Source organism: Echeneis naucrates, chromosome 4 (genome assembly GCF_900963305.1).
Source record: "Echeneis naucrates chromosome 4, fEcheNa1.1, whole genome shotgun sequence".
Lineage (NCBI taxonomy): Eukaryota > Metazoa > Chordata > Actinopteri > Carangiformes > Echeneidae > Echeneis > Echeneis naucrates.
In genome coordinates, this window is record NC_042514.1 from 9,089,192 (window position 1) to 9,112,650 (window position 23,459).

At 44.3% G+C, this 23,459-nt stretch overlaps 1 protein-coding gene across 1 annotated transcript; it reads right to left on the reverse strand.

Annotated features, from left to right (window-relative positions):
• Positions 1-5,657: 5,657 nt before the first annotated feature.
• On the reverse strand, positions 5,658-17,836 carry lrrc52 (leucine rich repeat containing 52). The gene is made up of 2 exons (XM_029500763.1): positions 16,826-17,836; positions 5,658-5,983 (listed from the first exon to the last, which is right to left on the reverse strand). The coding sequence occupies exons 1-2, from the start codon at positions 17,472-17,474 to the stop codon at positions 5,658-5,660; spliced, it is 975 nt and encodes a 324-aa protein (XP_029356623.1). The 5' UTR covers positions 17,475-17,836.
• Between the last annotated feature and the right edge of the window lie 5,623 nt (positions 17,837-23,459).

Genomic DNA, 23,459 nt, shown 5'->3' on the forward strand with positions numbered 1-23,459 from the left:
ACAGTGTGATCTTCACCACAGTTTGGTCCATCGCTCTGCTGTCAGTGAGGCATGAACTGCTTAAAAACAACAATCCGCATAGAGGAACATGCTCTGCCCTGCAAGGCTGTTTTGTGCTGTCTGTGCTGTGTGTGTGTGTGTGTGTGTGTGTGTGTCTGTGTGTGTGTGTGTGTGTGTGTGTGTGTGTGTGTGTGCAATGATGAGATGTGTTATTGACTTATTGCATTAGATGGTCTCTGTGCTTCATGCTCACGCTCAAAGATTGCCCTCAGAGAAATAAGGGGATCAGACCAGCTCACAAACTCAAGCACACACCCACACAGACTCACAAGCACACAGCACTGGTTGCGTGAACACAAAATGTTTTGTCTCTAGCAATGCTTTTGTGCTTCTGGGGTTTTGTGTTCTTAGTACTATATACATTTGCCATTTCTTTGTGTCAGTCCACAAGCCAAGTCAGTAACTTTCTATGTGGATGGATGCATCTGTCCGTCTGAAAGCCTTCCTCTCTCACAGGAAGCTCTCAGAAGGTCCAGAGCTGTAAGATCCTGCAGGAATAGTTTTGAGGGCCGTGTGAAGGATTAGGGCCCGCTCTATGCCAGCGGTGTGAGTAGAGCCACTGCACGGTTGGCAGCACAACAGAAATTGAAGAGAGGAGGGGGAGGAAAGAAAGAGAAAGTGGACTGTGAGCCAAGCAGGAGGGAGCTGCTGACCAAAGAAGAGAGGGGAGAGGAAAGTTGTCAGGTGAAAGAGGAAAGAGAAACACACGAGTGTATTTCATCAATAAGTCATCAATAGTCCTCTACATCCTGTTCTCAGCCTCTGACCTGTAGCTCATCGCCTGCTGCCTCCTTGTTGTGTGTTTTTGCTGTGTGTGTCCACATGTCAAATCTTTGCATCCGATAGAGCTGCGCATGTCAAGACAGAGAGGGTCCAATTTATAGAAGCTCAGAGACACTGGGGTTAATTTGCTCTTTTTGAAACAAAATGCACACACACACACTTGCATACACACACAACAGGGACAAGCAGAGTATCAATATCAACAGCGCTGAACATAAACTTCAATTTAAAATCTGAAGATTTCAGGCCAGGTTATTATGTTGACCCTGATGGGAACTTCTATGCCAGACCTCGTGCTCTGTCAGACATAGAGTGCTTCCATAGCAGCATAACTCGCTCACGTGGTTTAAAGAAAGATGCCTGTCAATAATTTCAACCTTCATAATAAAAGCCTCCAGTTACACGCTTTTAATGTGAAGCAGCAGCCGGTAATGTTATTATTTTTATATATATATATATATATATATATATATATATATATATATATATATGCAGTAGCTTAAGAACAGCTCTGATTCATTATTGTGCTGTTGTTTACCATGCACATCTCATTCACCATGAATCCCTCCTTCATGAGAAAGGAAGGAAAGGGACGACTCCAACACTGACAATAAAAGCTTGAAGTTTTTGCATAATCATACGTATATCAAATGGCTATTGCTGGAAAATTTGTAACCTTTAGTTGTTAAAAGATTTGTCATGAAAATCATAAGGATTATTACTTTAACATGAATTAATTAATCAACCTATAGATGGTGTTGTAACACAGAAGGAATGGATTTAATGACTTTTATCACCAATGTATGAGTAAAAAAAACGCTATTAAAACATTTCCAGTATCTGTTTTATAAAAATTCTTACAATATTCAATTGAGTAGTTTTTTATTTATTTGAGAATCCCTGTTCTGTTACAGCACAAGAATTCAAGTTATTTTTCTCAGTATTAACAAGTAAAGTCTTAGAAAACTACTTTTCATCCATTTTTCATCATTAAATTCTTTATTTCTTATGAATTATGATGTACAAAACTAAAGACAGCTCTTAAGGAAACAACAAACAAAAACAGTGTCCTGTATCAGCAGATATTTTGGATTCTGTGTCACTATCAGAAGTACACACCCACACACACACACACACACACACACACACACACACACAATTAGGACTGTTCAATTTCTGCAGTTCTGTTGCCTTTGAGAACATCTGCAATCTGCAGCTCAACCAGCAAGCCAACACAGCACCCTGATCACTTATCAGCAAGCCAATGATGTTTTCTCCTCTGCAGATGAAGATGAAGGGCTGGACTGCACACAGACACACACACACACACACACACACACAGACACACACACACACACACACACACACACACACACACACACACTCCTCAAGAGATGACAAGAGGAGGGGAGAAGTTACAGAGCAACCCCTCCTGTATTCACCATGACTTGCTTATGCCAACGACAGCCAGAACATTGCCTTCGGCCATGATTTTCTGAGCAACAACACAGTTTTTTTGAACTTTTCTGCCCTAAAATATTACGCTCTCCCGCAGCAAACAATAGCTGCAGTGACTCCACTAAATCGAGATTCACACCACATCTTCCCCAAGTCACTCTTCACCGTCAAACATGCCACTAATGGAAATGGAAATGCAAATATCCCTAAGAAATGTATTCCCCCCTCATAGCATATCATTACATCTTACACCTCCTGCACATACGCACACACACAAAGACACACATACAATGCAAGCCTTCCTCCTATATCAATGATATTTTTACTCCGTCCTGGACTCTGTCCTGTGACAGCACCCCCCCAAACACACACACACATCCTTTATACACACTGCTTACAGCCTTTTGGCACACTGACCAACCCCTCCCCCATCGTCTGACTTGCCGCTGGTTAAATAACAACATTTTCGGTGTGCTAAACAGATATTCAGCCAAGCAAAGAAGCTAAGCCAAACAGGAAGTGCCGTGTTGAGGGTTATGTTCAGCGATGTAGCTGTGAGGTCATGCTCGAGGTGAAATGTCTTTTTGGGAATATGATGTAACATAAGAAGCAGTGACACCCACAATCTGCAGGTCAGTATGTGCCTCTAAGCTTCCCTTTGAACAAATGATCTGATAATGACAGTCTAAAGATTTAACAGATCATTTTCCGGTGCAGGTGTGCTTGTGTGTGTGTGTGTGTGTGTGCTGGCATTGTGTGAAAGCTGATAACAGTGTCAGATTGAGGTTGGAGAGGTGAAGTGATGCATGGTAAGAGACCAAAACAGGAGTGTTAATGTTCTCGGGCCTGCGGCTCTGACTTTAGCTGTGCCCTTGAGTTTTATTGTGCATGCTGTGTGTGTGTGTGTGTGTGTGTGTGTGTGTGTGCCACGAGAAAACGTGAGCAGATTCCTGTGTTTGAGTGACAGAGGAAGCATGTGTGACATATTTTGATTACAAATTATCCTTCTATAATAGAAAAGCTCTGATTACACTCCTGCATCCAGATATAGATGTACCGTCATACCCCTGATCATAAACCAAAATGGAAATGTACACACATGTAAGCACAAACATATATTGACACACATACCCTCTTGCTTTGCCAAACCCTCTGGAGGGTTCATTTAGCCGTGGCCATTCATTCGGGGCAATAGCAGCCACTCAGCTCAGAAAATGAATAAAAGTCCAACTATCAATCAGTCTTTCAATAAAACGACCCAGTACATCCGTCAAGATGAATTCCCACTTCTGATAGTGACCCCCGCTCTTTCTGCACGGCAGTTTGTCGTCCCGTGCTGAACGGTGCGGAAGAGGATCAGGATGGAGGAGGATCAGTCTGGGCCCATGAATCACTCGTCCATGCTGCTCACAGAGATACTCTGTGATCTCTCTGCCCCACTTCAACACACACACACACACACAGTTACGCATACATGAACATTCACACAACCACTACAACTCCTCCTGAGGCTTACTTCCACCCTGACAGCTGGGATAAAGACTGCAGCAGCACTACTGTAACATGAGGTCAACCGAGTGAGGCCTCCAGTCACATAGTGTACAGTCACCGCTCCCTATATGACTGACTCGATCGCACTGACGTTGCCTTCGTGTGCAGTTGCCGTGAACCTGCCTCACTTCCATGTCCAGCAGGTTTGAAGACCACGTAAAATGTTGTTAGAAATTACTGCAAAGTGCAGGAAAGCACACAATCCACACAGGAAACATGAAGACAAACATGTACACGGACACTGCACCGAAGGTATGAGACAGTCACGCAGCGCCGCTGTAGGTGGACTCACGCTCGCATTTCAAGGGGAGTAACCTGATGTAACATCAGGTTTCCCTGCATGATGCATACAAACTCAACAGATTAATCATGACACCAAAGAAACATGTGAGCTGAACTTAAAGTAAATGGGAATGTGCATTCATTTTGTGTTTCCTTTGACTGATTTTCTGTTCAGTTCAAACTTGTGCTACATTTGGATGTAAAATGGACTACTGATGGGTGCTGCTGGGTGCCGGTCTGTTGAACCTCTAACAGCAGCCAAGAATATTTTGTCGCACAGTGCTGACACCCCCTTGAGTACACAACATTAATTCCAGAGGGAATTACCTTTTCAAGGTACCCTGTGGAGTTTTCTCGTCAACAAAGACAATTATGTTTCCATTCAGAATTTATCAGATAAATGCGTTTCTTTGCATCCTTGAGGACTATGAACTTGTAAGGCGTTTACAAAGCTGTTTTTGAAACATGCTTGCTACATGTTACACTGATTCTTGATGACCTTTCACTGTCCATCAATATAAAAGCATCAATCAGTCACTATCTACATGTATCAGTATGATGCAGGATACAAGAAAAAGACCTACTTGCCAAAAAGTTGCACCATAGCACCACTCATCCTCAAAAACTCCACAGGCAGCCTCTAAATTCAAAAGTAACAAGCAGCCAACTTGGACCACCAAAACCCCAAACTGTAAGGTTATATTTGTTATTGTGATCCATTCTTTGTTTTACATTCACATTTTTTGTCATTGATTTATCTTGAATGACCCAGGAAGTAGCTTTGCTTCTGGACGGGTTCTGTCCAGTAGAGTGTTCACTATTTCAAGTGCGTTGCCTTAAGGCATTCAGGAAAAACACATTTTAATACTGATATTTACTAGAGTTCCCTTTTAATTGTAGCAAAGCTAAGGCATCACTCTCTTTGTGACTCCCAGTATCTTCATATGTACTTTGCATCGATGTATTCAGTGTATTCTGTGTGCATGTGTGTTTTTGAATACGTTGCTCACATAACATGTCATGAAATAATTATCATTTTCAGGGTGTTACTGAAGAGCACTTCACATAGTATACATATACAACCACCCACTCAGAATTCAGCTCGCTATAGTATCGGTGCTGAGTGAGGGGCTAGTGTGTGTGTGTGTGTGTGTGTGTGTGTCTGTGCGTTTTTGAATGTGCGTGTTCTGAGGGTGGATTATTGCTCTCAATATTCTCAGAGGTCATTCTGTTCTGTACTCCTGAAGTGAATATATAGTCATCCTTATTGCTGTCTCTCTTTCTCTCTCACAGACACACACTTACACACACTTACACACACACACACACACACACACACACACACACACACACACGGGTACACACACACACACGCCAACTTTCAGTCCAATATGTTGAAGAGCATATTGTGATATCTAACTCAAAGAGAGACAGTCAGATCTCGGTTCATTGCAGAGCCTTTGGTCTCAGTGTTCGCTTCCCTTCATGCCCTTCCTCTGGTCCTGCTGCTCCACGTCAGTCCATCACACCTGCATGCCAGGCTTGCTCAGATCCCCATTTCCTTGGTTGCCTCCCCCTCCTCCACTCATCCCTCCCCTCTCGTCCTCGTCGTCACTGTCCAGCTCCTCACTCTTCCGCTTGCTGTAGCGTTCATAGAGCACCATGAGCACGCCCATCACCCACGCTGACACTGTGCCGGCCGAGAAGATGACAAAGCCAATGGCGATGAAGAACAGGTAGTCCCAGTAGCCCAGGCCCTGGTGGCAGTCCGCCCGCAGCTGCATGCCGACCTCCGCCAACCGCTGGCCTGCCAGCTCTGGGGGACTGTGGCAAACTGTCTGACCCTCATCTGGAGATGGAGGAGAGAAGACAGTGGAGATAAGAGAGGACAGGTGATTGACAGAAGATATAACATAAAAAATCTGTGGCAGAAAATGATCATTCCATACGGTTAAAGATGAAGGGCAGAGTATCAGATGGAAGAGGTGGGGAGAGAAAACACAATTACCCAAGAGAAAAAGGTGTACAGTGAACAAAAGCCAGGACCTCCGCACACACACAAACACATGTCATTAACAATGCAGTAATAACCTTTGTGATAAATTATCCCAAGAGAGAGAGGAAGAGATTTCCTCTGAGTAATACTGGTCTTTGGTGCCTAGGACACAGCAACATTATTATGCTGCACGCACACACGCACACTCATGCACATGCACCGAAGGGTGACCACACTCGACTGTGGCCCTCTGACACGTCAATTCTCCAACCCCGTCGTGCGCCTCTTCACACGCTAACAAATCCCTCTACAGCAGCACGGAGATAAGGAAAACATCTGCTGTTCGTAATGAGGACGACGATAATTGGCCAAAGCGACCACACAGAAGGGCTGAAATAGCAACGAACAAAACAGGCGCATTGAAGGCACTGATGAGTTTATTTATGCTGCCTGACCCTTTGCAGCACAGAGGTCGAAGGCCCGAGTCAGAGAGGGAGAAAGCAGCTGAGTGGTGCTCGACATGCCCTGCTGCATGCTTTCATTCTGCTACAGTGACTTTGCAGCATTAGCATATCAGTACCTTAATACCTTGTATTAGTATGACAGTACCCTCACATATTTTAATTGGGATGAATGTAGTGTTAAAGAGGGAAGAGGAATGGGGGCTGGGGGCTTAATTTGTAAGCATCAAATGGTGTGATCAAAGACAAGACGAGTATTTGCTGTTTTTCATCAGCTCATCTGACTCCCTTCCCAAGCAGCATCGCTAACTCCCATGCTCTCCTTCTCTCACTGTCCTTGCATGCTTAATTGCGCTCGCCAACAAACAAAGGATTTTTAGTTTATTTTATTTTTTCCATGATGGGAACAATGTGTGATGAGAAGGCAGGAGAAGAGATAGACAGGGGGGCTGGGGCGACGCTTTTCAAGATGTAAGAAAGCAAGCATTAAGAAGAGATAAGGAACGGGAAACAAATGCACAGCAGGGGGGAACGTTTCGGAAAGATCCACATGCTCGCACTCATAGGAAAACAGATGGAGCGAGCCTGACCCCCGAAGATTGTACAGAAGGCAAAGGAGAGAAGTGCATCTGGCTGCAATCTTGTCCTCTGATGGATTATTGCTGTTAGAAATAGTAATTAAACTGCACTCATCTACCAGCAAAGCCAAAGGTCTGAACATGGAAGTGAGCGGTGGGAGAATGATGGTGAGAATAGTCAGATATGATCTATGTTTTTCTGACTGTTTTCCAGGGCTTCATGAGAGCAGTATTAGCTGGAAAGAGGAGTGGGAAGAGGTTTGCAGTGAGATGTTGGCTTATGAAACCGAAGTGTTGGCCTTAAAGTGCACATAACACAAATGAACCTAATCCTTTTTTACAAGACCTTAAGTGCATTATTCTCCTGATATGAGATTTAAACCCAAAATAAACACAGGACAGATTAGTCTTCTGGACAGATTACTTGCATGTCTTTAAGGTTTAAAAAACACTCATTCAGCCTGCTTTGAAAATCTCTTAAAACCTGCAGAGGATAAAGCTCGCCATCGATACGGGTGCTGTCTTAGACTTGAGGAGACAATTTGTGCTCATGTTGTTTTCAGGTATGCTGAGCTTGTTGAAGTAACGGGTTTTGACATGATGGTGTATGAGTGTGTCCTGAAAGGTTTCAACAGGTCAGGATCGCACCCAGTGTATACAGAACAACAACAAGAACAACAAATGTTTTTTTTTTTTGTTTGTTTTGTTTTGTTGTTCTTTTGTGCGTACACATCTGTTTGTTTATTTTCATCTGATAACTTCAGATGAAAGAAGAAGGTAAGAAAAGGCCAGGGGACATAAGGTCATCAAGACAGTAACATTATCTCTAAGTCTGACATTCTTCAGCAGCAACTGATGAGCCAAGCAGGCACACACCCTCAGCAGACATTTTATCCTACCCCAGTTTCAATCGTCGTCAGGATGTGCAGAGGTTTCCCCAAACTGTCAGTTTATATTCCCCGTCCTGCCGTCTCCGCTCTGCTTCTCTCTTTCAGCACATTTCCTCAAGTGTAAGGGGAAACATTACATTTTTATACCCACTCTGCCTCAGTCTTCTACAAAATGATGTCAAATGTCTGAATTCAAACAGAAGAAGATACAAGATTGAAAATGTGGTACTAACAGCAAGAGAATTTTGCACAGTTAGTATCATATTATTATACAGTCCCATTTTTGTGCTTCAAAAATGGTGAAGTTTGCTGTAAGAAATGTAAAAATGAGGCAGCATGGCAACAGAAACCAGACATGGGCCTCATGAACCATCAGGTATTATCAGACTCTATTTTCTCCATTTCAAGAATAATTATTTTCCACTTTTAAAACAGTGAGACAAAACCTTCTTTTGCTAACGGGTGAAAATTAATAATTGATGGCCTATGCAAAGAAGTGTTTCAAATGTCGCAGGAAGAAAATACTTCTGATGTCACCAGCTTTTTTCTCAATATTTTGTTGCATACTCTTTAGTGGTTAACGAGACATTGTTGTCTTTTCTTGCTTTATCAGTCTCATGCTGGAAAGTTAAAAAAAGAATCTTTTAAGTCCCGCTCTTGTTATTTTGTGCTCCCTCTCTGCCTTGTAGGACTCGTCAGATCACATGGTCTTCCCTCTGTCGCTCTCTGTCACCACTTGCCGCAGCAAACTGACCTTCTCTGTCTCATTAAACTGGTCTCCTCCCTCCAGTGTGAGTGTTTGTGCGTGTGTGTGTCTGCACAGGCTGGTGTAACATTCATGTCTGGATGCCATGAGTTGAGGTGAGTGAGGTGCAATCAGTGGCTCACACAACAGCAGCGGGTCCCTCAGGATATTTGGGTCTCATCTGTCCTTTCTCCATCACTGTTTCCTGTACGCTGACACAGTTCAGACTTTTTTCACACAGGTCACCCAAACTTCATTCATATTTAGAAAACTTCTTTCAGCGAAAAGACTAATTTAGGAGTTAAAGGAATCTGGATCAGCATTAAGACTGTTAAGACTCAACCATCAGCTCTCACTTTGCTGTCATGTTAGCGACACAAAGGTTGTCACATCCACGAATACGACCAATAGGAATGTTTCCTGATATGAAGGGCTGTATTTGGTCTATTATTTAAATTAATTTAATGAAACCTGTAAAGCTACACTTTGTCACTTTGGCGATGAAGAGTCTGCTGCAGCTACAGGTTTGAGAGCATGCCCAAACCAGATAAACTGTTACTGTAATCATAACTGTGAATTTGAGAAGACTGTCTCATAAAGTAACATTTACATTAAGCAAACTAAGCAGGACTGTCACAATTTGGTGTAGTTGTTGTTTTTTTGTTTTGTTTTTTTACCTTACTTGATTTCTGAGCTGTTATATGAAACATAATGTGGTTGAAGACTACCAGGTTTACCATCAACCTTCATAAAGATGAATTATTTTTGTAAAGTAAACGTCAGAACAGGGTTAAAATTCTCTAGATTGTATATAAAAAGAATAAAGTTTACTGTTTCTATGTCTGCCAAAACAGGAGAGGAAAAGTTTAGGTATTTCACACTGTAAACATTTTATTTTCATTTGCATTTTAGTATGACTGTCTCCTCTAATCAGGGAAGAGAGAAAGAAATGTGAATGCGACCAAAGTCCACAGGACAAGGCAGCAGCTGAGATGATTCAGTCTCCATTCAGCTCTCTGCCGTCTGTTTCTTTGTCAGTCAGTGTTTTCTCACTCATCCCATCACTCAGGCTGGAAAACCACGCAGACATCACTCTGGCAGAGTGCCCTTGACATTTTCAGTGTTTGTCCCTGTTCTTCACCAGCACAATTTCTTTCACCAAACCTTTTTGTACATAATTCTCTGGCATTTCCTTCAAAGGATAACATGCTTGTATTGCATATTTTCTAGTTGAGGCAACAGGGCGGAATAAACACTTAGTGTCTTTGTGTGGCTGCTTATGATGCTTATTCAAACAAGCAATTCAATTTAACAATATCTAATTGTGAAAATAAAATGTGAGACTTTGAATAGTGTCAAGGTGAATACTGGCCACTATGAGCTTAAATCTCTCAAGCATTTTAATAAGCGCCACTCATTACCGCACATATAAATACGCAGTGTGCATAATATTATTCTGTACTATCAGATAAATTCTGCAGGAGCAGCATATTGAGTGTGTGTTTGTGTAAAATTGTGGGTGTGTCAACCTCAGAGAGAGAAAACGAAACAGGAAGGGGGACGTGTGTGTCCTCTCTTTGATCCTGCAGAGTAGCTGCAGCCTTGAAGAATTCACACTTTTTTGCATGCTTGCTGCACTGCAGCTTCCATAAGTCTTTGCCTTAAAGAAGCTCTGGCTGGGAAATGCTGCAGCATAAGATAGAAACAGGACAGTTTCTGAGTCGGACTGGTCGGGCCCAGTAACCATGACTCTTTGGCAGCAAACCTCTCTTCTTGGCCTACACATGGACCCCGTTAGGTGTGAGGTAGTGGAATAAGATGCCGTTATTGTCTACTTCATACTTTTACTTGTACATACTACATACTTGACTGGCTTCACTGTGCTGAGACTCGTTCTCTTGTGGTGCATGGCTTCATGTCATTGTGTTATTGTAATTTTTACCAGGGTTGTGGTCATCTGTGTCAGTGTGACTGGGTTGGCTGTGCCATGAAATACTGACCTGACATGAAGCCCCTAACCCTAACCCTAACCCATAAAATCAAATGTTTAACCATATTCATATTTAAAAAGCAAAAATGAAAGTGACAACCACCACAGGTCGGTACACTTTCAGCCTAAAAACACAAGGCTACCATTTGTTTTGGGCTCGGTGCCTGTGGGACTGAGTGTGGGGGAAGACTCAGTGCAGCACTGCTGACTGGGAGCCAGTTTGCCCTCAGTACACACACACACACACACACACACACACACATTAAAGCTATATGCAGGAATCCTGAAGTTCATTTTACTTTTTTTCATGCATTTCAAAGATATTCTTAAAATATTTTAGGACCTCATCATCACTTTAAGTTGGAATCATCAACGCATCTTTAACGTTCTGAATGATTGTAGTTTGCAATTAAATCTACAGAGCAAAACCAACAACAGAACTCAGATCCAAACAGCAGTCCACAGTCTGACACGTCCCCATGTTGGACTCTGTTTCCCAGCAGGAGGGCGTTACATCACGTGACCGGATCGCAAAAGTTGTCTATCGCGATGTAATGCGTGAAGTGACAGCACGCTGCACGTTGTTGTTGTTGTTGTTGTTGTTTGTTGTTTTTTTTAATAGTTGCTGGGCATTGAGAGCCAAATCACGGTCACCCGGTCTACAACCAACCAGCCTGATCCACTGAGTCCTACTAAGGTAAGGGTTAACACACACACACACACACACACACACACACACACACACACACACACACACACACACACACACACACCAGGGAAGGTAAGGGGGGACTACACGACTTACAATTGTGTTTATGTTGTGAGGATTTTTCATTGTGTGTGTGTGTGTGTGTGTGTGAGAGAGAGAGAGAGAATGGCTGCCACTGCAACTGGGTGGTACAGCCTCAGTGTCAAATCATCAGCTGGATGGTCTCCAAGCTTGGCAGTGACACACTGATGGAAAGCGGGACGGTCACCTTCCCGTGTGAGGGGCTGCTGTGGGAGCAAGATGCTGGAGATAAACATTGCTGACGCTTTCATGAACTTCACTCTGTTTTCCTGCAACCCGCTCCCTCCTCACTGCCGCACGACGCTTAAAAGAGCAATGAGCAGTGGCACAACCACCACACACGTGAGCTTACAGCGCGAACACAAGACTGGACGCCTGCAGTTTATTGAGCAACCAAAGGCAGGTGCCATCTATTCAACTGAGACACACACATGCACATGCAGTATTAACCTGCAGGGGAAAAGTCTGTCCTGAGGACACAGAACAGTTATTTATAAACTGATTTATTTTGCCGGTGTGTGTGGTAATAAGCAGGTTTGTGGTCTCATAAAGGTGGAGGGAAGTAGACTGTAGAGACTAAAACTATTTAATGTCCGTCTACACAACGCATTCAGTGTCCAGCTAGACAACATTAGGTGACACCTCTTTATCGTCTCTACCAGCTCCAGTGCTTCTGTTCTGTAGATGACCTTGACTTTTAATCTCCCTGTGGAAACAGGTTACTGAAAACATTTATGAATTTCTAAGTCCCTGTGATCAAAGGGGCTTTGATATCCTGCTTTTTGTTGTCAGCAGAGAGCAGTAAGCGCTGGTTTTGTGTTTTGCAGATCAAAAGACATCTTTAAATTAAAAACGGTGTGGAGTTTTGGGCTGAAAAGTGAGCTCTTTTGGTACCTAGGCGATAAAAATGCGGTGTGTATAAAATGTTGTTTTCGATAAATGATTTGCAGTTTGGATATGAGACTTGGGCTGTCCTAACTGAAACTTCTCTGGTTGTAGTCTTCATATTTGGAAGTATATAAGGATATTTATTTTCAGTGGTTTGTGATAATTTTCTCTAAGAGTCTGAGATTTATCTCCCTTTTTAACTGGTTGTTGCAGCCTGTGGTTTGGTATAAACATTTTGTTAGAAAATACTGACAGTACAAGTTTCCCCCATTAAAAAAGTTGAATCTTTCCTTTAATGTGGTTTTATTTTCCAATAAGCATCGTAGATGTGTGAATTTGACAACTTACACATTTTTTTTTTCAGCCACATTGAGTGTCCAAATTGTCCCATGGTGCACTTGGGATGCCCCCCCCCCCCCCCCCCCCCCCCCCCAATCCCGGTGAAACCCAAATCGCTTGCACTGTTTATCTAGCTAAACAGATCATACCGGGGTTGGCGAAGACTAAGAATAGTCCTGACCTATTCTTTATCACATCCACTCGGACTGGATAACCCACGCCTTCACACTCCTTTCCCTCTCAAATACGGCATTAGTCAGATTACCACCATCCTCCTTTCCATCATTTCTTCGTATGATCATTTCTTCCTCTCGCAGAGGATGAGTGGGGCGAGAGAGAGTGAAGGTCAAACAGCAACAGCTCTCTCTCCTTTTTTCCTCTATCACTCCGTCTTATCAGCCATGCTCTCTTTATCACCTCCCACTTTTCATTCCCATTCTGGCACATTAGCATTTATTCTTCCTTCATGTCTCCCCTTCAGCCTTTATCAGTCCAGTTCTCTACATCCGTCCATTTTGTTCAGTTTTTGCTCTGTCATCTTCACACTCTCTCTTTTCCATTTTCACTCTGTCGGCTTGTGTTTTGTTTGGTCACAGACATGCACACAGACTCACACACCTGAGCTGCCTCTCCTCTCCGCCTCAGGTGATCACAAACACACCCACACATGCCTCACATCAATCTTGGTTTCAAGCTCATGCTGCAAAATGTACAGACGCATAGAAATATGTGCAGACGACGCTACAACACAAGTAGGCTTGTTGAATTCAATATGCTTCTCTGCACCAGATGGGATTGAGGAATCATTCCAGCTGCTGAATAATGCATCATCTACCTGTATTAAATTGAATTGATACCTCCTTGTCATAATGAATGTTTTAATGGATTTGAGCGACAGATCTGGGGCGTGAGGCGGCTGGTAACTCTTCTGTCATCTGTTTTTTCTTTTTCCTTTCTGTATCCAAAGTCTGGATTAATCTGTTTGCTCAATTTTTCTGCGCTTTCTGTCTTAGCTCATCTTTCTGTCCTCTGTTCTTTTGTCACACAATTTATGTTGGCTTCTCCATCTCATCCAAGAAATAATTCATGTTTCACTTCCATGAAAGACAAAACAAATCCAGTTGTTGTGAAAAAAAGCAAAATGCTTTCTTTCTTTTATTCTAACTTTGTATAAACCCAAAGCCTCTGTTGGTCTATTTCTTCTTGTATGAATATTTAACACATACCCCGCGTGTGGCACTCTGCTTTGGCTTTTTGCCTAAAGTGTGTGAGCTGTCCGGGGCACCAACTAGCAGCCAGAAATACTTTTCCTCAACAATGGAGCCATAACACCTCCTCTGCGAGCCCAGGACAAGCCACTTACATTGTCTGTGTTTAGCCGAGCAAGTTGTCAAAATCGACCTACAGCAAGTACAGCAGGTCGTTCAGCAAACTGAAATCCCATTACGGCAAGAGAGGAAATGAGGGCACATTCAGTTCAGTTTTGAAAATGATGGAATATTTCAGTCATGAAGGCAGCGAAGTTTAGGTTTAACAGTTCCCGATCATGGAAACATGTTATACTTGTGTGGCAGGTTCAAGGGGTCAAAGTGTAAAAACAAAGTCATCTGGAAAATTGCTGTCAATGTCTGTCAAAAGCCTCCCATAAAATATAGGATGGGACGTGGCTAATGTTCTTTTAACTTGGTATGTATTAAGTCAAGATCAAAAGTATTCAGAAACAGCCAAAATATCCCAAGATAAAGACAATTTGGCCATAGGTCAGGTAAAAACTAAAGAAATAGGCTGAATAGAAATGTGATGCTTTTTCATTCTCTTCCTTTCGTTGTCTCTCTTATTTTATGAACAGATGCCTTAAATGCACCTGTCAAACTTTGTGTTTACCAAAAGCGACATTTTGACTTTAGTGGCTGTCAGAGTCAACCTTTGTCAGTGACACAAGTAGGGACACAAAAACAAACTGTGACTCACTTAGACAGAGAAAAACACTGGAAAGTGCTGGTGTCAGACCCCAAAACTGCCACTGAGACAGAAAATGAAAAGGAGTTTTCTATTAAAAACAATGCCGTAATTAAAAAAATATATATATCAGCAGTTCCTGGGTGAGTGAAGATGTTCTACACTTGAGCATGTGCACACACACACACACACATGCACGCACGCACGCATACACCTGATTCATGTTCACACTGAGAGGTAACGACAGCTTGAATCTCTGTACATTAGACTCACAGCCCTGCAGTGAGTTCAGAGGGCATCCATGACCACAGAAACACACTGCATGCCCTATTCACACACACACACACACACACACACACTCACTTGACCTAATTGTTAAACTGGTTACTGTGGTGTTTATAAGTGTCATATCAGTACATGTTTCATCAGTCTGAGGGCCAGAGGAAGTACAGTCCAAACTTTTAAAGTGTATTGTGATGACACATTAAGCTCTGATTTCATAGATTTTAGCTGAAGTTTAAACCAGGACAGCCGTGTGTGTGTTCAACACACACTGACTTGTCTGTGGCTGTTCTGTGTTGTCGCTCGGGATTCAAAAGCCCTTTTATCTGAGTTTTTTTTTTTTTTTTTCTGCAGAAATGTATTTGTTTGGAGACTGATGAGATAAGTAGCATATCAGAGTGTGTGCGCGCTCATGCCTGTTTTTGAGTGCTCCTCAGTGCGATGTGAAAGTGATTGTGGATAATAAGTTTGGGAGCTTCTGTCTTCAAGTGGCCCTCCTCTCAAGCTCCTTGTTCCTTTATCTCATTCCTGTTTCCCATCGGCCCTGACCCAAGGGTCTCTCCTAACCTCCAGCCCGCATACTGATTCATGCTCACCTCATTGAAGTGAGTCACTTGTGTGCACATAGACGTACACACTGCCCCTAATGGGAGCAGAGTCCAGGTTTTTTGAGCACCATCATTAACCACCTGGACTGAAGGGGCAAAGCATACAGTGGTGGGAATACCAGCACACCCAAGTGCACGATGTGTTAGTGCGTGTGTGTGTTTGTGTGGATGTGTGTCTGGCTTGGACAAGAAAACAGGTACAAAAGGACACAATCATCCTTTCAGCGTTATCTCTGCCCTCAGGACTCAGACAGATGATGCAGCTTAAGTTCAATTGGCGATAAGCTGAGAGACGCACACAGGCAGCTATTATAAGCACGACCACGTCGTTAAAAAACCCAACCCAATTCACCTGCTTAGAGCTAATTAACGTTTACAAACATCTGAGTTTGTCTTTGAGCTTGTCCTCACTGAGAACAGCACAAGACCCGCTCTCGATGAGTATCTGGGCCGGTTTAACTCAATCACCTGCTATTTACAGAATGAACGGCTGTGGTGGGTGCTGCCTTTCAACTATCTAACACCGGTGTGATGATTTGTTGAGGTAAACTTTACACGTTAAAATCAGAGCAGTTTGAGGGGGATGGACACTCAAGAGGAGGGGAACCAATTCCTCAGATTGCTCTGGCTCTGAGGTCAAATGATTAGTTCTGGAGTGTTAGTTTTAGTGTGTGTGTGTGTGTGTGTGTGTGTGTGTGTGTGTGTGTGTGTGTGTGTGTGTGTGTGAGAGAGAGAGAGAGAGACAAACTGCATCTGACTCTGCATCTGCGTACTTGCCGGAGTGCACTTGGAAATGTGTCAGTGCACATTCACAAAAATCCACAACAAAAGAAGAGAAACAGTGCAATAAGTGACAAACTATCAGGGACTTAACTCACCTAGCTCCTCACAATCAAATTAAATGCATCAGCTGATGTGGCAATAACAAATGATGTCTTTGGCTCTTAGTCTGAAAGCACAAGAACAGCTGTCTACTTGGCAGGAAACTGACAAGAGAATCCCTCTTTTATAGCCAAACTTAAGAGCCTGCACCTGATCCTATTATTATTATTATTATTATTATTATTATTACTATTGCTATTGTCTGACACATCAGAGACTGACTTTGTCTGTTTCTGTGTGCATGTCCTGGGACTGAGAACTGTTTGTTGAACTCCATCCTCACCTTGGAACTTGAAGCCCTCTATCTGCACCCACAGACAGAGGTCCTCCGTGTCACAGTCGCACCTCCAGGGGTTGCCGCTGAGCCCCAGAGAGCGCAGGGCCGGCAGGGCGATCAGGCTGCTGATGTTGAGGGCCGTCAGATTGTTCCGGCTCACGTCCAGCACCTGCAGAGCCATGTTCTCCGAGAAGGCGTCCGAGTGGATCTCCCCCAGACTCGGGTTATCCGTCAGCCGGAGCATCACCAGAGACGCCAGGGGCCCGAAAGTCCGGTCCTCGATCTGCAGCAGGATGTTAAAAGACAAGTCCAGATAGGCGAGTTTGCGCAAGTTCCCGAACGTGGACTCGGAGATCTCGGTCAGAGAGTTGTTGCTGCAGTCCAGATAGACCAGATCGGACAGGTAGTTGAGCTGCAGAGCCGGCAGGTCTCCGATGCGGTTGTTGGAGATGATGAGCTGCCGGGTGGCCAGGGGCAAGTCATTGGGGAACTGTGTGAGCTCCTGCCCGGCGCACTGGACCACCAGCTGGTCGTCGCACACGCATCTGTCCGGGCAGCCGGCCGTGAGAGCCGGTGAGGGGGCCACCCCCATTACGAAGATGAAGAGGAAGAGGAGCCGGAGGGATTGGGCGCTGGGCTCGGGCAAGAGACGCATGACGAGGCCGCCCAGAGCGTCATGAACTCGGGCTGAGCTGGACCAGGACTCCCCGGCGCTCCCCGGGCATCCTGCATGGGTGTGAGGAGCTGAGAGAGAGGCGGGACGGCTTCTCTGGGTGCCCGGCTGCCACTGCCTGAGAGCCCGGCTGCTGTTTATATCCAGCCTCCCTTCCTCTCTCAGAAAGACTATCGGCCAGTCACTCACACGCACCGTGGCGCGCCGCGCACGTCGCCAGGAGACATGATTTCAGAAGGTGACCGAGACGCTGATGGCTCTGTGGGTGAGATCCCCGCGGACTCTGTCCCACCACAGAAGACCAGACGAGACCGGAACCATCGGAGCCTGCCGTGCTCGCCCTGGGTGACTCATCTTTGGAGGGGCAGAGCGCATTCTGTGACTTCCCAAACAAATGCCATGCCTTGCGCAAAACCCCGCTATCCTGGATGTAAGACTCCAAATGCTCTCAGCGGAGACTCTCCCCGCTCAGCATGCCGTGTGCCCCTGCCTGTGTGCGGGTGTTGGACGTGGAGCGCAGAGCGAAGCGCGTCCGTGTGTCCGCTGCGCTCAGACGGCTCTGACAGACAGAGGCTCGGTGCCGCGCTGTGGCGATGCTCTCTCTCTCCACCTCTCCATCCGCGCTCTCACTGCAGCTCCACGCGCACACACACACACACACAGAAGTAGCCCGCTGTGTGTGTTGTGACTTCACACGAGGGGGCAATTTGCAGCGGCTGTGACGTCACCAGGTGTGCACTCTCACCAGATTTAGAGTCGGAGAAACTCAGAAATCTCTCTCTCTCTCTCTCTCTCTCTCTCTCACCCACACACAAACAGGCCTTACGTGGTTCACTGGATAATTTCCCCTCATTCTGTCCCCCAGCTGCATGTAAAGTGATGGTGGGTTCACCATTACACTGGCATAAGTACAGTGATCTGAATATTGGACTTGATTAGAGACAGCGTGTTGACACTTGCCTCTTGAGTCTCATTACCACGTCATTCAGTAAAAGAAAGGCAGCTGGTTGACTTTAGAATTAGGACAAAGGGTAAAAAACAGTAATATTATGCTGTAATTCCAAATGGTGGCATAGCTGTCACCCCAACCTCTGGTTTTCCATGACGTTGAGTGTCAGGAATTAGACTAGGCCAGTTTAGGGGTTAAAATGTGCTCTACCAGTATACAAGATGTATTTCAAGCCTGCAGAGGTCACACAGAGGTCACACAGAGGTCACTCCAAGTACGTCTCCAGCTTCTATGCTGCATTCCTAATTTTTATATAATTCTGATTTAAAGGAACAGTTTCACATGTGTTTCCTGTATTTCTTGCCAGCAGTTTCAGGGAGTTACGTCTGAATTATAATTATTCTGCAACAGCCAGCAGCTGCTTGGCTTTTGCTTACCTCAAATACTGGGCAGCTTACCTCCCTCAAAGGCTAACAAAACCTGGCTTCCAGCAGCCTTCATTTCATCCAAACTGAGCAGTTTTGTGACTATCAAACCTGCTGATGAATAAATTCCACTTCATTAGTTAGTGCACAGATGTGCTTGTGTTGTCATCTTATCTCCTAAGAAAAAAGCAAATAAGCAAATTCTGAAATGTCAAACTAACCCCTTAAAGTTGTGGTTTTTGTTCTGGGGGTCAGCAGCTAATGGAGCTTCGACGTTTACCAGTGCAGAAAAAAACTATTTATTTATATTTTAAAATATTTTGAAATTTTATACTTTTATTTTGAATGAAATGTCATTAATTAGAAGGGAAACTACGTCTTCGTCTCAGCTTCTCATTTAGTGGTAAACATTTTGTGCGAAGGGGGCACAGCTTAATAATGAGGGCTCACATGGATAACAGGCTGTAAACCATTACAGATCTGATCTTTCATTTGAGTGTGTGGTCAGGCATCAATATCTATCCTCAGTCTGATATATTGTTATGGAAGGAAGGCTCAGCTGAGGACATAGCAGCCTGGGGGAAAATGAGCCTATTTGATCAGTGTCGGATTCTGTCTGCTCCCTCTGTCATGGGTTTGCTGTCTAAATGGCTATGCTGGATCGTGTTCACAGATAACTGCCTCTGTAAAGCCGGACAATCAGCGTCATTAATGTAACTTTTCTCCCTGACTGCTCCAATTGGTGTCATCTTCCAAAGGTGCTTGTGTCTATCCATGCGCACACAGTGTGTGTGAGTTCACACATTTGCTGGCCATGGATACATGATATATGGAGGTCTTTGTATGTCACATATTGTATGGTCATGTGTATGTAATACAAGTCTACGTCATGCTTGTCTGCATGGATGTACCAAATGAAGGGATAGTTGTGAGTGACTGTGTGTGTGTGTGTGTGTGTGTGTGTCTGTGTGTGGGGTGTGTGGAGCAGGCTGAGCAGGGAAACATCTTTATTTTTTAATAAGGCTTTATGCAGTGTCAGCTGTCAACTGGCAGACATTGGGTCTGATCTGCGATGTGAGTGGAGGTGGGGGTGGCCTGAACCATCAGTGGTGCCAATCACCTTTGCTTCATGCACATTACTTCACCTCTTCTAGTCTTTCTTCTGTGGCCCTTTACTAAATAATGACACGTGAAAGTTTTCGACAGCAGTGAATGCATTCAGTCGGAGCTGAACTCTGGCCCTTAAGTCCTCTATCAGGAGCTGCTATAACTCTTTGCCTCTCGAAGCCCGTGGCTTGGTACGGCTGTAACTCTTCTCCTGTCTTGCTTTGCTATCTTTCAGGCTGTAGCTCTTTTTTCAGTTCAAAACCAGCTCCATCATTTTAATGTAATTGAAGCAAGATTACTATCATCTATCACTGTCTCTTCATAAGGCAGTGTGTTTGTGTTTGTGTGTGGGTGTGTATGGACATTGGGGATAGAGAAAAAAATGGCCTATAATGTCTTTGGAAAGCTACAAAAATGCTGATCTACACTTGGCCAAGTCCTGTGCATGAAAAAGACATGATGTCAAATATATCATTACTGAGGAAAAAAAAAAAAAAAACAACTCCAGCAGGGACAGAGCAGCCTGGAGGGAAATGAGCAAGTTTCTGTATTTTCACTATTGTCAGCTAAATGCCACAAAAATACCAAAACAAACAAAATGACTCTACCTCTAAATTCTCTCCTGCCTGTCTGTGACTTTTCAACCTCGAGCTAAGTCACTGAAGATGTTGTCTTAATAAATTAGTCATGCAAATGCACGTTCATTTTGGAAGAATGTGAAATCATTTTCTTAAAAGCAGCTGGACATCATAGTTTGTAACAAATCTTAGTCAAACAGTAGTAATAGTTGCATTTATTGGGGAATATTTTTTCTGCTGTGAATGAATACACATTTGGAGCTCCAGTGAATATTTACTGCAGGATGGTGAATGTGATACGGCGTAAAAATAAACCACAGTGCCTATTGTTATTGTAATAAAGAAGAATATTAACATCTGCTTCAATGTCACTCGATGTTTCTTATAGTCTTTGGCAACAATGGCACTGAGGAAAAAGCTAAATCAGGCTTTGGATGCAATAAATACAGAGAGAATATCAGCAGACTTTCTCTTTAACTTGTTTTTAGAAATCATATTGATTAACATATGATTATAAACATGCGTCCCTAATAGTCACTAGGTTGCTTCAAATGATGTTGATTCACACACATGGTCACATTCATAAATACATGAGACCAAACATGGCAGTGTCTCACAACTGCTGTTGTAATTTAGCAACTTACTTAACTTAAAACTAGTCTAGTGATTTATTTTAACAGGTGACAGGTGTAGACTGAGAGCTGTGTGTGGCAGTTTGAAGTATGTCTGTGTGATAAAGTGTCTGACACAGAGGTCAAAAACACTGCACACGCCCGGAGCAGATAGCTGTGCCATCCCGCGCTTGACGGACAGCTACAGTAACAGGATGCCACTTACTCTCTCTGACTCGTGTCCAACCTTGTGCCCCATCACCAGGGCTCCCCTCACCACCCCAGCCTTGGGCTTCAATGAGACTGAAGCTGGTCTGTTGCAGTCCACGCTGGCTCTGTGGAGGAGATTGTCGGGGAAGAAGAATATTGTCAACAATGCCTTACCTGAGGACAGAGGGAACCTACAAGGTACCACCAAATTAAGTTGTGACTAAGTTTGAGGAAAAAGGAGCAGAAGAGCAACAGGATAGAGTCAACAATCCTCTAGTCAACTCTCTGGTCCAAGGCTGACCCCTGCAGGATGGGAGGGGGAATGCTGAGTGGTTGGGCATCAGGTAAACTGTGTCTGGGAGAGCTGAATCTATCCAGTTTATCAGGGCTCTCCTTTTCCAAGTCAGCACACAAGTCGTACAACCCACAAGACCGAAGAGATCCTCTGTCCTTCTTTGTCCTTCTTGATGTCTCAACTGACAACTCAGCCTGTGTGTTTCAGAGTCTCTGTTCCAGCTGTGACGTGCATCAACCCTGAGTGTCCTGAGTCCAGGGACAAACTGTCTCCTTCAGTCACAGTCCACAAGGCTCAGTTGCTGTCACTCAAGCAGTGAAAGCTATCTACCAACAGTTTTCCATCTCACGGCACACGAGAAGAAAACACCCCTGATCTTCTCTTTAAACATCTCACCCGGTTTTCCCATCCTTTCATTCTTTCGTTCATTCTTACTGCTCCTTGTTATTAATATGGATGTGCACAGTTGTGGCCATAGTTTCTGTCTCTGTTTAATCACATCATCCTGAACACCCTGCAGCGCACGCAGCCACCTACACTCTGTACTTATAATACATTTACATCTCAATTACAAATGATTATGCTGCACTGCCCGGGGTTATTTTCATCCATTATAATTAGGAAGAGTAAAGGAAACACTAAAACAAAAATGTGCTTGCTGTGGCAGAGGAGAAGCAATCGGTTAAATAAATTAAATCTGATGTGTTTTGTTGCTGAAATGTCTTTGTCATATATCATAAATAATCCATTCCTATTATAAAGTCGGGATCACGTGTGTGTACACACACACAAACACACAGACCTGACTGTCTGTGTGTTTGTGTAACCTGTAAAGAACTGCTCAATAATGCATGGCCTGGCTAGACGTGAGCAGTCTGATGGAAAACCTTACCTCAACAACCTGCTTTGTCCGTCCAAAGTCTCTGGACTGGACACTACAGAGACAGGGCAGGCTGGGTGACAGCGTGTGTGTGTGTGTGTGTGTGAGGAGTATAAGTACCTTGATCTGATTGCTAAAGTTCAGCTCATGTAGTGGGAATGCATTGTGTCAGGAAAGTCCTCACAAAGATAGAAGTAGGCCACCAACGTGTGTGTGTGTGTGTGTGTAGAGGAAAAAAATGATGTGTTGAGGAAGTGGAGGATTCAGAAATTGGTCAAACTTTCACTTTGAGTTTTGCTGAGTCAAACAGTGGCCAACACCAAGTAGTTAAAACTTTTCCTTCAGTGATAAACGCTGTCTGGGGGCTGTGGTGGGTGTCATCCTTCAGTCTGTGGGTGTCAGTAGGTGTCATCCTTCAGTATGTTGGTGTCAGTGGGTGTCATCCCTCAGTCTGTGGGTGTCAGTGGGTGTCATCCTTCAGTCGGTGGGTGTCAGTGGGTGTCATCCTTCAGTCTGTGGGTGTCAGTGGGTGTCATCCCTCAGTCTGTGGGTGTCATCCTTCAGTCTGTGGGTGTCAGTGGGTGTCATCCTTCAGTCAGTGGGTGTCAGTGGGTGTCTGTGGGTGTCAGTGGGTGTCATCCTTCAGTCGGTGGGTGTCAGTGGGTGCCATCCTTCAGTATGTGGGTGTCAGTGGGTGTCTGTGGGTGTCAGCGGGTGCCATCCTTCAGTCTGTGGATGTCAGTGGGTGTCAGTGGGTGCCATCCTTCAGTATGTGGGTGTCATCCTTCAGTCTGTGAGTGTCAGTGGGTGCCATCCTTCAGTCTGTGGTTGTCAGTGGGTGTCATCCTTCAGTCTGTGGGTGTCTGTGGGTGTCAGTGGGTGCCATCCTTCAGTCTGTGGGTGTCTGTGGGT